Source organism: Nesoenas mayeri, assembly GCF_963082525.1.
Source record: "Nesoenas mayeri genome assembly, chromosome: 2".
NCBI classification, from domain to species: Eukaryota; Metazoa; Chordata; class Aves; order Columbiformes; family Columbidae; genus Nesoenas; species Nesoenas mayeri.
This window is the reverse complement of record NC_137543.1, coordinates 116,562,295-116,574,674: the sequence shown is the minus strand read 5'-3', so window position 1 is coordinate 116,574,674 and position 12,380 is coordinate 116,562,295. Positions and strand designations below refer to the sequence as shown.

The 12,380-nt window shown below is 38.0% G+C and overlaps 1 protein-coding gene across 1 annotated transcript in view; it reads right to left on the bottom strand.

The window, feature by feature from the left end:
- The window catches only part of ULK4 (unc-51 like kinase 4), a gene marked incomplete at both ends in the record, with an annotated part of 236,773 nt that overhangs the window by 213,547 nt on the left and 10,846 nt on the right, over window positions 1–12,380 (bottom strand). Inside the window, 9 exons of the mRNA XM_080338597.1 lie at window positions 2,864–2,924; window positions 4,950–5,054; window positions 5,444–5,543; window positions 6,966–7,035; window positions 7,159–7,280; window positions 9,480–9,578; window positions 10,199–10,274; window positions 11,156–11,239; window positions 11,970–12,071. Of these exons, the coding sequence (XP_080194723.1) occupies window positions 2,864–2,924; window positions 4,950–5,054; window positions 5,444–5,543; window positions 6,966–7,035; window positions 7,159–7,280; window positions 9,480–9,578; window positions 10,199–10,274; window positions 11,156–11,239; window positions 11,970–12,071 (819 nt within the window). The remainder of the gene's footprint in view (window positions 1–2,863; window positions 2,925–4,949; window positions 5,055–5,443; window positions 5,544–6,965; window positions 7,036–7,158; window positions 7,281–9,479; window positions 9,579–10,198; window positions 10,275–11,155; window positions 11,240–11,969; window positions 12,072–12,380) is intronic.

The window sequence follows — 12,380 nt, the reverse complement described above, 5'->3', positions numbered from 1 at the left end:
CCAGCCACAATGGCCCAAAGGTGGCCCAGGGCCGAGGAGCCGTGCTCACTGCTGCAGAGGAAGGCAAAAAACCCCACAGAGACACTTGATACTCACGTGGGGGAAAAAAAGCCTTCCTCCCCCAGCTGCAGGACACGACAGGCCATCTTCGTGGTGCATGAGCAGCAGGCAGGAACCGAGCCAAAAGGGACCAGAGGAGCTCTGCAAAGTGGTCATGCTCCATGCTGCAGAGGAAGGCAAAAAACCCCCGGGGACCAGGGCCAATCTGCCCCGGGGGAAAAAATTCCTTCCTGACCCCAGTGCTGGCGATCGGCTGTTCCCTGAGCATGGGAGCGAGACCTGGCTCCTTGGCCCACAGGCTGGTTCTGCTGCCCAGGGGACACCCTAGCCCTAGTCTGCCTTGACCTGGAGCCCTCTCAGGGGCTTCCGAAATCGCCCAAATAACCCCGCCTGATCCATCTGGGGGGCAGGGATCCTTCCCGTGCCTGGTGGGACAGCAGTGGTGGCTCCAAAGCACAGGGTCCCCTGGCAACATCTCTGCATCCCATTTCTTACAGTTGCTGACCCCAGCTCTGCAGGGGATAAGGATGGTGAGCTCTGCAGTGCTCCTCAGGAACTCATTCCTTTGGTCTTGCCATTGCTATCCAGCTGAAAAAACTTTACAGTATCGGGCACCTACAAGTGATGGCAGCTCTTCTCATATCCTCAGGGGCTTGTGTCTGTTCTCCAAAGGCTGAAGCAGGATTTTCACCCATCAGATGGGCTTTTAATGTGGCCCTATCCTGATCTGGGCTTGGAGCAGAGAACCTCCAGCAGCCTCATCCAGCCTCTGCTCTTCTGCTGTCAGCCCCCTGCAGCCCAGAGACCACCTCTGGTAGCCGTCCCCTGTGTGCACCAGAGCTGGCATTCGTGAAACCCCACAGGGAGGACAACCAGGGTCACAAAGCTTTTTCTGAGAGAACAGGATTATTCCATCAGCTGCAGGCTAGAAGAAAGCCAAAGAGATGTAGAAAGTATGCCTAATTTCCTCAATATTCCTTCCAAATGCACCAAGTGACATGTGTTTCTATGCTGTCCCTTATGGGGAGGCTGGCTGCTTGGAAAGAAGTCCTGAATGGTTTTGTTCTGTTTACCGTATCTTTCCTTGCACTGTGATAGCACGTTTCCTCCTTTGGTTTTCCTTCTTGATATCTTTCTTGAAAATGATGGCAGCCCTCTTAGGCTTTGTCTTGCTCATTCTAGCCCTTGTCTTCTTGTCTACACTGTCCATGTTCCTAACCAACTACTTAGTCTTTGTCTGTTTTCATCCCAGATGGACTTGATCTTTCCTGAGGTCGACGAATAAGAAATGTCCATAGTGGTAAAGGCAAGTGCTCAGCAGGGCTTTGCACGGGGTTTGCCCTTCCTATGGAAATGCCTTGCCTGGCACACCAGAATGCATTTTCCTGTGTCACATCCATAGCTCATAGTCCCCCTGTGACCTACTCATGCCTCCAGGAGCATTTGCCTACACTAACATGCCCAACTGGTGCCAGAAACTCATGGTGATCCACCTGATGATGTGTTCCCTGTTTCTACCCTGCAGTTCTTGACACAGGGTTTCTCGATGTAGGTGATATGTCCTGCATCAGAGCTTCAGCTAGGAGGGAGTATGAGGGCTGTAGAACTATACCGTAAGACAGAGCTTCTTTCTTCTGGTTCATGGATGCTAAGGATATGGGGTTTGTCTACTTTGGAGAGAAGTAGGCTGAGCGGCGACCTCAATGCTCTCTATAGCTTCTGAGGAAGGCAAGTGGAGAGTGAGGTGCTGATCTCTTCTCCCTGGTACCAAGTGCCAGGACACAAGGGAATGGTTCAAAGCTGCGTGCATCAGGGGAGCTTTGGACTTGACAAGAATCTTTTCTTTCCCAAGAATATGGTCAGTCCCTGGAAAAGGCTTCCTGGAGAGGTGGTCGATGCTCCATGCCTGTCAGTGTTTAAGAGGCATTTGGACAATGCCCTTAAAACCATGTTTTAACTTTTGTTCAGGCCTGAAGTGGTCAGGCAGTAGGATTACATAATCATTGTAGGCCCATTCCAGCTGAAGTCTCCTCTCCTCCTGTCCCTACCTCCTCGTTTCCCTAGCAGTATATGCTGAGGAAATCTCTGATGACATTTTTTCCCAGCCCTGTTTTAGCAGAAGGCATCAAGAAGAACTTCCATCTATCAGGTAGGCCCCCGCTGGCAGCTGGCCTGACAGGGGAGAACCTCCAGCAGCTTCATCCAGCCTATGCTCTTCCTTTCTCAGCCCCTGCCTAGTGATTCCACCAGCTCCTTAAGGGCTTCCTTTGGGATATCTTTGGGCTGCCCCCGGGCCAGCTCTGGCAGTGGATATAGGAGGCTTCACCCTTTTATACTGCCCTGAGGCACTGTGACCTCAGCATTGCCAGGTGGTGGCCCAGTGACATGGAGGCGATGCAGCTTCCAATGCACAGCCTGGCCACGGCAGCCTTGCCCACCACCCCTCTGTTTGGCATCCTTTGGAGGAAGGCCTCTGGGGTGCTGGCCCAGATGCAGCCCCTGTGCCCAGGACACCCCACTAAAACAGTGTTTACTGTCTTATTTTTAAAAGGTTTTGACCATGGACTTGTAAACAAAGAAGGCAGAAGAGAAAGGAAGGGCACGTCACTGTTAGCACTTTAAAAGTCTACTCAAAATTGGTCTACCTAAAAACATCACATATGCAGCTTCATTTTCAGAAAAGTTATGAGTTCTCCAGCTGTGACAGCTCAACATCTACAAAGGGAGGCTACAGGTCTTGTGATAGCAAGTTACACCATCATATGCAGAACTTAACATTTTAACAACTTCAGCAGATGCATACCTGAATATGTTGGTATTTGTAAAGTTTTCACATCAAATCTAACTGGCACTTGCTTCATTATCTGGAAAATAAAGAAATGCATTACAACCAGTTTTAATATAATTCCAGAAATCTCTAAGTAGTTGAACATGAGAACACAAAGATGCTAAAATTGCATATGATGCGTGTATGAACCACTGCTCATTACTGAGGCATTTTCCATTTTTTCCAGTATTTCTTCCAAGCAGATATTTGAGATTTCACTCAATGTTTTTAATATAATGAAATTGTTAGTATTTCAGTTGAAGTGACTTTTAATGGGAACATAAAATTATAGGATTTTTCAGTTTACATTTTTGTTTTGCTTGTATGAGGAAAAACACTTGCATTTGGGTTTCAAAAGCTACAGAAAGTAACTTTGCAGCTGAGAGCTCATGAAAGGTTTTAGCAATTCACTGTCATACAGTAAATAGACATATATACACACTAAATCATTCTAGAATATAAAAAGTCGTATTATCACCAACTAATCATCAATAAGGTATGAGGTTTTTTCACCACAACACATCACCTTCTGGTACATCATGAAACTGGATGACTGCTCAGTAACTGAGCATTTGAGTGTAATTTTCAGTAACTGAAGTATACAAAAAGATAACTGTGCACTGCATTCAGTCTTTGACAGATGAAGCTTAGTTGTAACTGGAGAGTTGTTTTCTAAAAAAGGTCTTCAATTTCACTGATCTGCAGAACACAGGGAAATTTTACAATATAAGCTGACATTTCAGCTTTTAAAATTCTGCCAGCATCTAGTAAATCCCTTTCCAGGAGACAAAACTGCAAGCTCTTCAGTTTTACCAGGTCTCAGTATCACCCTGAAGATCACCAAGTATGCAATGACTCTGATTACATGCCCCTGGAATTTAGTGGGCTATTTTGCATTAATTACGAGTCACACATTGCATGGTAAGGAGATTAGTCTCCATGTGCACATTAGTATGTACACTTACCCCTAATCCCATCTCCTGTACTTGTAGCAAGAATCAGTAAAGGGCTAAGGCTTCAAGTCAGTGTCCCAGGATAGAACCGAGAATTTACAGAAGTGGCATTTGAATGCATCATTACCTTTGAAATTCTCCACCGGCAACAATATCACCCATCCCAAACCCATTAAAACAATATTGCTGGGTAGTTACTTTATCTAGCCATGTAAGATTTTTAAATTTTGAGTGCATTATAAATTCCATTAAAACAAACAAAAGGATTGTTATACTAAAACAATACAGCAACCAAAGGCTGTAAGGTTTTCCTAATGAGCTGATCATCACTTCCAATGAAAAATGTTGCATTCCCTGCATCTGTCACTTACTGACTAAAGCTGTTAAAATGACTTCATTTTTTGCACAGAAATAAAAGGAAGACTGAAGAGGCTCTTGCCTATCATTCCTTCCACCAGTACTACACATGTGCCCTATGTGCATATTACACTGTCATCACACTGCAGAGCTCTGATTCTTTTTCCATCTTCCCTTTGCTGTCAAGCAAGTATCAGTCTCTGCTCCAGAGACACATCACAGTTACCACATTAGTATCCATATGACAGAAATTGGATGAACATGTCTTGTAACTTCAGGTCTTCTTTTCCTGAGAAACTATGTTCATATTAGAAACATTATCCCATCTAAAGTTTAGTTATTCCATAAAGGTATAGCTCCTAATCTAGAAGGCTTCATAGATGGCCTTGTTTTGAGTATACTAAAATACACTCAGTGTAGTGTTTATTTAAGTAATAGATATCAAAGCAAGTTATCAGAAAACAAATCTACAAATTTAATGAGCAGACCATTTAGTAGTTTCTATTTCTTGTAAGACATGATTTAATATCAGTATTCAATCCCAAAATAACTTAGTTCTCCAAATTAGCAGCACAATAGGATTATAAGAGACTGCCAAAAAATTGCATGACAGCTTGCCAGATGACTGGGTGGAATTGCTTTAAAATGAGAAATATAAAACACAGGAAAGGAGTTTCACCCTGATTAAAGATTTATCTGCAAAAATAACCTCACCCACAAGTTCCTCAATCTTCTATTTTATTTTGCAGTACCTTAGGATTGTCAATGATTGGTGTTATGATAAGATCAGATTCAGTGTAAATGAACGCTTTCAATGTTGCCTCCATATCCTGGTGACTTGAGCACATATTTTTAGCCTAGAAGAAGAACAAAGTTTTTTTAAAAACTGTTTTGCACAAAATAAGAAAGTTTGTTTATTCTCAAAATATTTCATGTCAACATTATACCACACATTTTGGCCATATACATATTCTAAATTAGCTTTTATTTATGTAGTAGCAGATAGGGCCAATTAAAATTAGGATAAAGAAACACATTGGAAGAAAAAGTACTGTGTCCAAAAAATTTGCAAATTAAGTTTGCAATGTTCTGTATGTATTTTTTTAAATAACTTGCAGACTGTGAGAACTGCTTTCCTGTTATAATTATGGAAGAACGGGGAAGAAAATTGACTTTGCCACAGACTCCAGGCTAAAATTCTAACCATAAAGATACCATCATCCCATAATATTATTTTTCTACTCACGTTTTTCAAGCATGAATCTTTTTGTGAAGAGTTCTGGATTGGAGCAGTAGTAGCATCACTTACTTCTACTGCAGTGCTAGTTCTAGGAGTGGGACGAGAACTTAGGAAAGGAAAAAAAAAGAGTATGGTTTAAGTTTCACTGCAAACTAATTTTTTGTTGTTGTTCTTTTGAAACTTCCATGCCAAACAGTAAACTTTTGAAGCTGACAAACACAAATGATGCAGTGCCTGCTCTATCAACTAAACATGAACTTCCTGTCTGACAAGGTTAGGATTTGTCAGTAGTTTGGGGTTTTTTTTGGTTGGTTGTTGTTTTCGTTAAATGAATGTAATTTGATGATTTTCTCACCCATAGTTCTTGAAACTGGATGCTGAAACATGATTATCTTAATTCCTGATAACAAACATATGAACTAAATTAAGTTGACAAAAAATTGCTATTTATTTCATGTTATTCTCTCCGACAGTCAGCTCTTGGCTAGGCAACAGGAATAAAAAACTGCCCAATTCTCATGCATGAATGTGAACTGGGTTTACTTTTCAGTTTTTCTTATTTAAAAAGAACTAATTTGCTTACTAGAAAATGAAGAAAGGAGAGACCAGAACACTGTGAATTTGCAGTTTTGATAAAGCTGGTAGTGAACTTGTTTTTTGTAGTATACATTACTTTAAATCTAAGTGTTTCAAATCATCTTTAGAACTATTAAAATTCGCGGGCAGATTCCTAAAGCAAACATCAAGTACCATTGTAAATTAGTATTAGCATGATTTTAGATTTGATGGTAGATGTTGTACATTAGTTTATAAATAATACTTCATTAAAACCAACTGAAATAACTGGAATAGTAGACACACTATCATGCACAATAGCACTATTTCAGCTTATGTAAGAAGCCTGAAAGAGTAATTTTAAACTAGAATATTTCTGCTTGATGAGGACAAGAACAAAATCTAGTTTACTAGATAATCTTCTTGACACAAAAGCTAGCACGAAGTTTCAGAATCAGGCCTCAACTGCAACAAATCACTGTTAAACCAATCACTATTTTTATTTAATACCTACTTAGTAGATTGTTACCAATAGCTTGTGGTAAAAAGTTGCAAGCAAAATTTATTAGTGGATTATAAGCTGAATGTTTAATTCTTGTGTATTTAAAGTAAGCATAGTCAAAGCATATTTTCGTATGTATGAAGTAATAAGGAAATAATGTTCTAATATCTGTCTGTCTAAACAGAAGAATTTAAGAAACAAAAAGCCTGCTTCCAAACACCAGTGTAATAAATCCATCACAGCACTGCTTTAACTGCACATATTGATTTGCTATCTTTTCAAAGGTGTCTTAATATTCATCAAACTGGTGATAGAAAACTCAAAAGGAGACACACTAACAAAATGTTACAAACAGAACAATAAGGTGTCTGAAGATACAAGGAAGAAGAAAAAAACAAAACAAAACAAAAAACACCACCACAAACCTAGAGGTTTTGAAGGGTTTTCTAATTGTTCTTCAGGTTTTCATACCTGAGAAGAAATATTGATTCATTTGATTCACTATCAACTGCAGTTTTGGGGCGCAATTCAGTCTGAGTTTCTATTGAAAAGAGAACATGAACATGCATTCAGAAGTTTAAATAAAACATAGCAGATAAGATTGGTAATATTGACAAAATTCACAGGACACAAAATAATTCAAAATAACAACAAATAACATTACCTATTTTGAAAGGATTGCTTGGTAGCTTATTGGCTCTTGAGGATGACAGGTTATCTAGATTGTTATGAGTATCCACTGGATCTTTGGCATTCCAAGACACAGATGACTCTGTGTCTTCACTGCTGTTTAATAAAAGATATTAATCACATGGATTAAAACACAAAACAAAAAAAAATGGTCTAAGGATTTAACCAGGGCAGTAAAATTCTTTTACGCTTTTAACCTTGGCGCCAGAGAGGCAGCCCTTCCCTCAGTCAGATCAGGCCTGCAGGTTGAGCCTTCTGTTCCCGCCTTTTTTTTTCGCTTTACAGGAGCTGGTTTTGATGCAGGGTGACCTCTTATCACATCTTACCACCTCTCTTGATGTTGTAGTTTAATTCTGCTTGCCTCATACTGATTTGGCAGGTTCAGACTGATGCGTTCCTATTCAGGAACATACCCTCTACCTCCTAGGAGGGCAGCAAGGTGCTGCCATTGTCCCCTATTCCTCAAGTCACTGAATTCCCCATCCAGGGCCTCACACCTGTTGAACAGAGGCACCTGCTGGGAGGGTTGTGAGTCACTGCAGCTGGGACTCAAACCCAAATCAGCATGCTATTGTAATATGTGTTACACATTTTGTATTAGTAATGACAATGATGAAAAATAACTTTACAGCAAATGACTTGAAGAATATTAAAAATCCTCTAGCTCCCTCTGCAGAACTTGCATGAAAGAAACTAGGAAAGCTAAATTATTGCCCCATAAGACTGGAGCTACAAAGAAATATTAAAAGCTTTAGAGACCATTAAATCTTCACAGAAAAATGTCACAACAAACATACTTCTAATAATGAAGTCTAGATTTAGATCAATAAAAACGACCATGTTTTTGCTTAATGATTTACATGTCACACTAAATTGCAAGTTTATTGATTTTAGTTGTTTGGGTTTTTTTTAATAGACTCCTTGCTTTTTGGTATGGAATTGGTCTATATAACCTTCCTGAAGGGTCTCCAGGATATCAAATATTAATCAAACTCACACTGTGAAGAAAATAAATACATGGGTCTCACAGCTGGACGCAAAGAAGTGTTGAGCTTCTATTCTACATCAAGCCCATGTCCTATGTTTGTCATATCTGTCAATTAGTGCACATATCAGCAGATATTTCAGAGGCATTAGAAAACCCCCACAAGTAAAGCCAAATAGCCCAATATTTAATAGGAAATTCAGATTCTTCTGATTCTGTGAGAATTCCTCAAAGATGAGCATTGCAGTAGAGGTTGATGTAAGTCTTGCTAAAACCTTGACTAAATTCTTACTTTGTGGTATAAATTTTAAATCGTGATTTCTTATCTGTCTTGGTGGTGAAAGCAGTAATAAATTAAGACAAAGAGCTGTATCTCAAACTATAACAAATATTAATTATAGAATCACTGCAGCACTGGTATCAGAAATAGGCATTAAACAAGAAAGTATTTTAAAATAGAACACCCAAAAAAATCAGCATTCTAAAAGAAAACTTCTCACATTAGTTCCCTAGATTGGAACCTAAAGTATCTTTCAAACATTTAGAGCAAAAGAACATAAAAATCAACACCAAATATCCCAATGCATAATTAAAGACCAAATCCAGCAAGATAATAGAAGTTCTGTAGAAGCCTAAGTTTTTAATATATATATATATGTATATCTATATATATATATAGTACCTATTATTCACAAAAGGTTTGTTTGGTTGGGGTTTTTTTGCATATACAGCAGTGTAGAGTGTTACAAATTTAGGAAAAAAACCCAAACCAACACATTAGATTAATGCTTTATGTTATAGGCAAAGAATATGGGTCAGCTGCATTTGCAACAATATAGGGCTGAACCACAAATCTAAGATGCTCTACCCACACACTTTATGATGCTCTAAGCCTAATGCATAAAAACAAACCTAAAAAAATCTCAGTAGAGATAAAATCGACCAATATCTATAAGACTCTACAAAAGCTTTAAAAAAATAAGTCAAATTACTGTGTGTCATTATTATATAAACAAATAAATTAAAATGAGACCAGTTAGTTCAGAAGTAAATTTTAACACATTTTATAGCCAGGAGGAAGGAGTCTGTTGAAAGTGAACAGACAGCATAAAACACCAATGGGATAATTCCTAAGCATCCAAAACTGTTCCCTGGATGGTGTAAAACTCCATTCATCAATTATTGAACAACATGAAAATTGTAAGCAAAATTCAAAAGCAGGAAAATTTACAGAAAATTATCATAAAAACATGTCTGTGTTTGTTTGCTTAGATTTACTCTACAGGAACTCTTCCTCAGACATTCGGTACCTTGAACTTGTGCCCTGGCTCTCTGCAGAATCATCACCAGCACAATGGCTAAGGGATCCTTTCCAGAAGGGATGCTCCAATATGTCTGTCCAATTCAGCCTTTTGAAAAGCAACAAAAAAATGGGGAAACAGTGCCAAAGTACAGCTCCACAGAGAGATATCAGAATACATTTTGAACCTAATAACACTATAGAGCAATTAATCCTTTTATTCACTTGTATTTGGTCAAATATAAGTTTTCTTATTTCTTGCCTCAAATCAGAATGTGGATAATTAACCCAACACAGAGGTACGAGACTAAGAATTAAGGAAACTGCCTAGCCAATCCCAACATTTGCATTATCTGAGCTACCCTATCAATTAGTATTTTATGTTATTTAAAATATACCTATATCAGCTATAAATCAAAGCCTTGTAAAATAGATTGTTCCGGAAAAGCAAAGCCTTCCAAATTTAAAATTGCCCATCACTTCTGTTACAAAGTTATTTATTTAGCACGAGCTACAAAAATAAAAAGATTCACTTAATCACAACATTAATTCTGTACATCTTTATATAAGAAAAAGCACAGCTTGTTCTTTTATGGGGGATTAAACGAGTTTTGCATTTTTTATGCTCTACAAATGATTATACATACAGTCATACAGTACCATAGCTATTATTTTTTCCAGAAGTGAAGAAAGGCAATGTAAACAACTGCCACGGATTAGACAGTTTACCTTTTCTGAGGATCCTTTTGAAGCAAGCCATGCAGCAAACTAATAAACTCAGCAGAAGGTTTGTGAAAAGTAGAACCTGTAAATAAAAGCAACTTGGAAGATACGTATGAGGCAACAAAAACAACCATTAAAAAATGTAGATCAAATAATTAGTGGCAGATCGTGCTAAAAAATTTTATCAAATAGTAATTTCATCTGAAAAAATCTGAATGTATGAAGATTTCTAACTATATGCTTTTTGCATGTCAAAGGATCCTCAAAAAAAAAATCCAAGCCAAAAAAGCAAGCCAACCCACCGAGCCACCAATGCTCAGTTTCCAAACTAATTGAAATTGTTTATATGTTAAAAAACACACCTTCAATTATCATGTAGCTATTAGCAAGAAATTAATTGGAGTTGAAATCTGCTTAAATTTAAATAAAATTTCCCCCAATCATGAACATTATTAGAAGGCCATTCACTGTTGCACCCTATTATACAAAAAAGATTTCCAAAATCCTTTTTAACTGAGAAAAACTCCATTTCTGAGAACTCAGAAATATGAAATGCACTTTATCCATTTTGAAGACAAAATCCCTCTTAGAATTGAAACAAATAACAGCAGATTTAATTCTATAGGTCACCATTTTCACTCTATTACTATGGACTGAAAAGAACCACTCATATTTGAGTGTCCCCATGAACACCACTGATGCCCAGAATGACTGAGATCAAAAATTCTATCCCAGCAGGTAGATTTACTTTCAGTTCTTAACACTAAATCGTACACCTGTCTGTCAATAAGCATTCACCATTAACAGGGAAGAAGCTCTTATCAAAAGAAGGTAATGCTAACATTGAATTCAGACAGCTAGCCAATTCCTGCAATCAGCCTCAGAAGAAATACTGCAAAACAAAACTCTTAACTTTGTACATATTACTCTGATCTGATTTATTAAACAATAACAGAATATTACCCTCTGGTCTAGGTGGCAATGGATCTTCATATAAAATCTTTTCAATTAATTCAGAAAAACTGTCTGAGAAGAATGGTGGTCTTCCTATAAACAAAAAGTATATTTCACTGATTAGGCAAACTTCAAAGTGGCTGTCGGGTGCAATAATACATGACGAGCTCATTTTCCTAAGGAAACATCCAAAGAAATAAACACCCCCAGTCTGAATTCTATTTATCAAGTTCTCTTGTCAATTAAAATATGAGACCTATGATTAACTTCTGCCGTGAACAGCAAAAGAGACCAAGGATAGAATAGGCACCAAAATGATTTGACGGAGGTCACCAAGATAGTCCTGTATTATTCAGCAATGAGACAGCAACAGGAGAAAGTCTAGGCAGAAATCTAAATATCTATGTAACTATGTTGATCTAACAGATCAGCATATTAAGAATTCAGAAGGTTGCACTGTAATTCTCTTTTGTGATTAAATTTTCCTTCCAGCTGCAGCCAATGCTAATGGGTACTTTATCTGCAGGAAACCCTATGACTGCTTGTTTATTCTAGTGAAACAGTTTTCTCTTTCAAAACTCAAACTAATGCACTCAGAGTTTAATACTGAGGAGATTAAAAACATTACACTGTCAGAATTCAAGGACTGCTATAATTTTAAATTGCAGTATTTAAGCAATACAGGTTGGTTAATATCACAATATTTATATCACAGTCAAAAACAACAACTTAATAGTATTACTTATTTAACAAGAATTTACTCTGGGACCACAAACTATGTTTCCATTATCACAGATATTAAATAAATACACAAACGTACAACCTGAGAACATTTCGTAAAGCAAACACCCCAAGGACCACAAATCACTGGCTTTGGAGAAGTCTTCTCCCTTTATTGCTTCTGGAGCTGCGTATAACAGAGAGCCTACAAAATACAATATATATAACACATTCTGATTATTCATTCAGTATTTATCCTGCTCAACACTTCAAACTTTGTCTCCACACTTCAGCAAGTCAAGGATTATCTTCACTTCATATAAGAAAACTGAGATACCAAATTTAAGGAGTTTCAAAGGAACTTCTCTCCTATACTTTTACTGAATTATGTAAGATTATATATACTATTTTGTTGTTTATTTTACTTCTATTAACCAAGCTGGCTTGTACTACACTTTTCTAACAAAATGATTAATGCGAAGTATGTTTTGATATATCTTCACCACTTCCAGAG